The sequence below is a fragment of the Fukomys damarensis genome, unplaced genomic scaffold (assembly GCF_012274545.1).
Source record: "Fukomys damarensis isolate Sample0158 unplaced genomic scaffold, DMR_v1.0_HiC HiC_scaffold_13, whole genome shotgun sequence".
In the NCBI taxonomy this organism is placed as follows: domain Eukaryota; kingdom Metazoa; phylum Chordata; class Mammalia; order Rodentia; family Bathyergidae; genus Fukomys; species Fukomys damarensis.
The window spans coordinates 17,476,199-17,476,917 of record NW_022900925.1 but is presented as its reverse complement, the minus strand read 5'-3'; the positions used below and the strand labels follow the sequence as shown (position 1 = coordinate 17,476,917).

Sequence of the window (719 nt, the reverse complement as noted above, 5' to 3'; positions counted from 1 at the left end):
GCCGCCGGCCCCTCGACACCCTTCCCCCTCCGCTCCTCAGTGGGCCAGAGTCGGTGACAGGAATCAGCTTCCAACATGGCGGACAGGAAGCGGCCCCGCGAGGAGGAGAGAACATTCCAGCCGCGCCGGCTCTGGGGGGAGCGGGTCCTGGGTTCCGGCCTCAGGAGAAGTTGCTGGGGCAGAATGAGGGGCCGGCACCCAAAATAGGCCTTTAAGGGAGGAAATGACCCCAGAGACTTAGGGGCCAAGCCGTCCCCCCTCAGAGGGGAACCCTAAGGCCACAGGTGGGCCTGAGGTGGCGGGAGGGAGGACGCTTCCTTAGCTCGGCCCACCTGGCTGCCCGCAAAGGGTCTCGCGACACCACCCGCGCCGGGATTCGCCGGGCCTTTCCGAGTTAAACCTCGAGAGATTTTTTTTTGCGGGGGGTAGGATCACCCAGTTCCAGGGTCTCCAAATTACGGCACCTCCAAGGCCGCAGGAAGGTGGGCGAGAAGGTGTTCCTGAGGTTAAGACTTCCAACGCCGGCCCCGCGGGTCTCCCTCCGGCCGGGGCGGGGGCCGGGAAGGTCACGCTGGCCTGGCTAGGCCTCTCCCATGCCGAGGGGAAGGAGAAGGCACTGCAATCCTTACCGCCGCGCGCGAGCTTGGGGAGCATGAGAGGGGGGATCCCCAGGCCCGAGAGACATACACACCCGGTCCGCGCTTTTCGGATCTAGCCCC

General features: G+C 65.9%; 1 protein-coding gene across 2 annotated transcripts in view; it reads right to left on the bottom strand.

The window, feature by feature from the left end:
• Positions 1–719, bottom strand: part of Nufip2 (nuclear FMR1 interacting protein 2) — a 21,936-nt gene that overhangs the window by 20,598 nt on the left and 619 nt on the right. Inside the window, exon 1 of one of the 2 annotated variants that reach the window (XM_033762870.1) lies at positions 630–691. The exons of the other annotated variant lie outside the window; for it this stretch is intronic. Within the exon in view, the coding sequence (XP_033618761.1) occupies positions 630–654 (25 nt within the window). The 5' untranslated portion in view covers positions 655–691. Of the gene's footprint in view, positions 1–629; positions 692–719 lie in introns of those variants that run through there. 2 annotated transcript variants of the gene reach the window in all.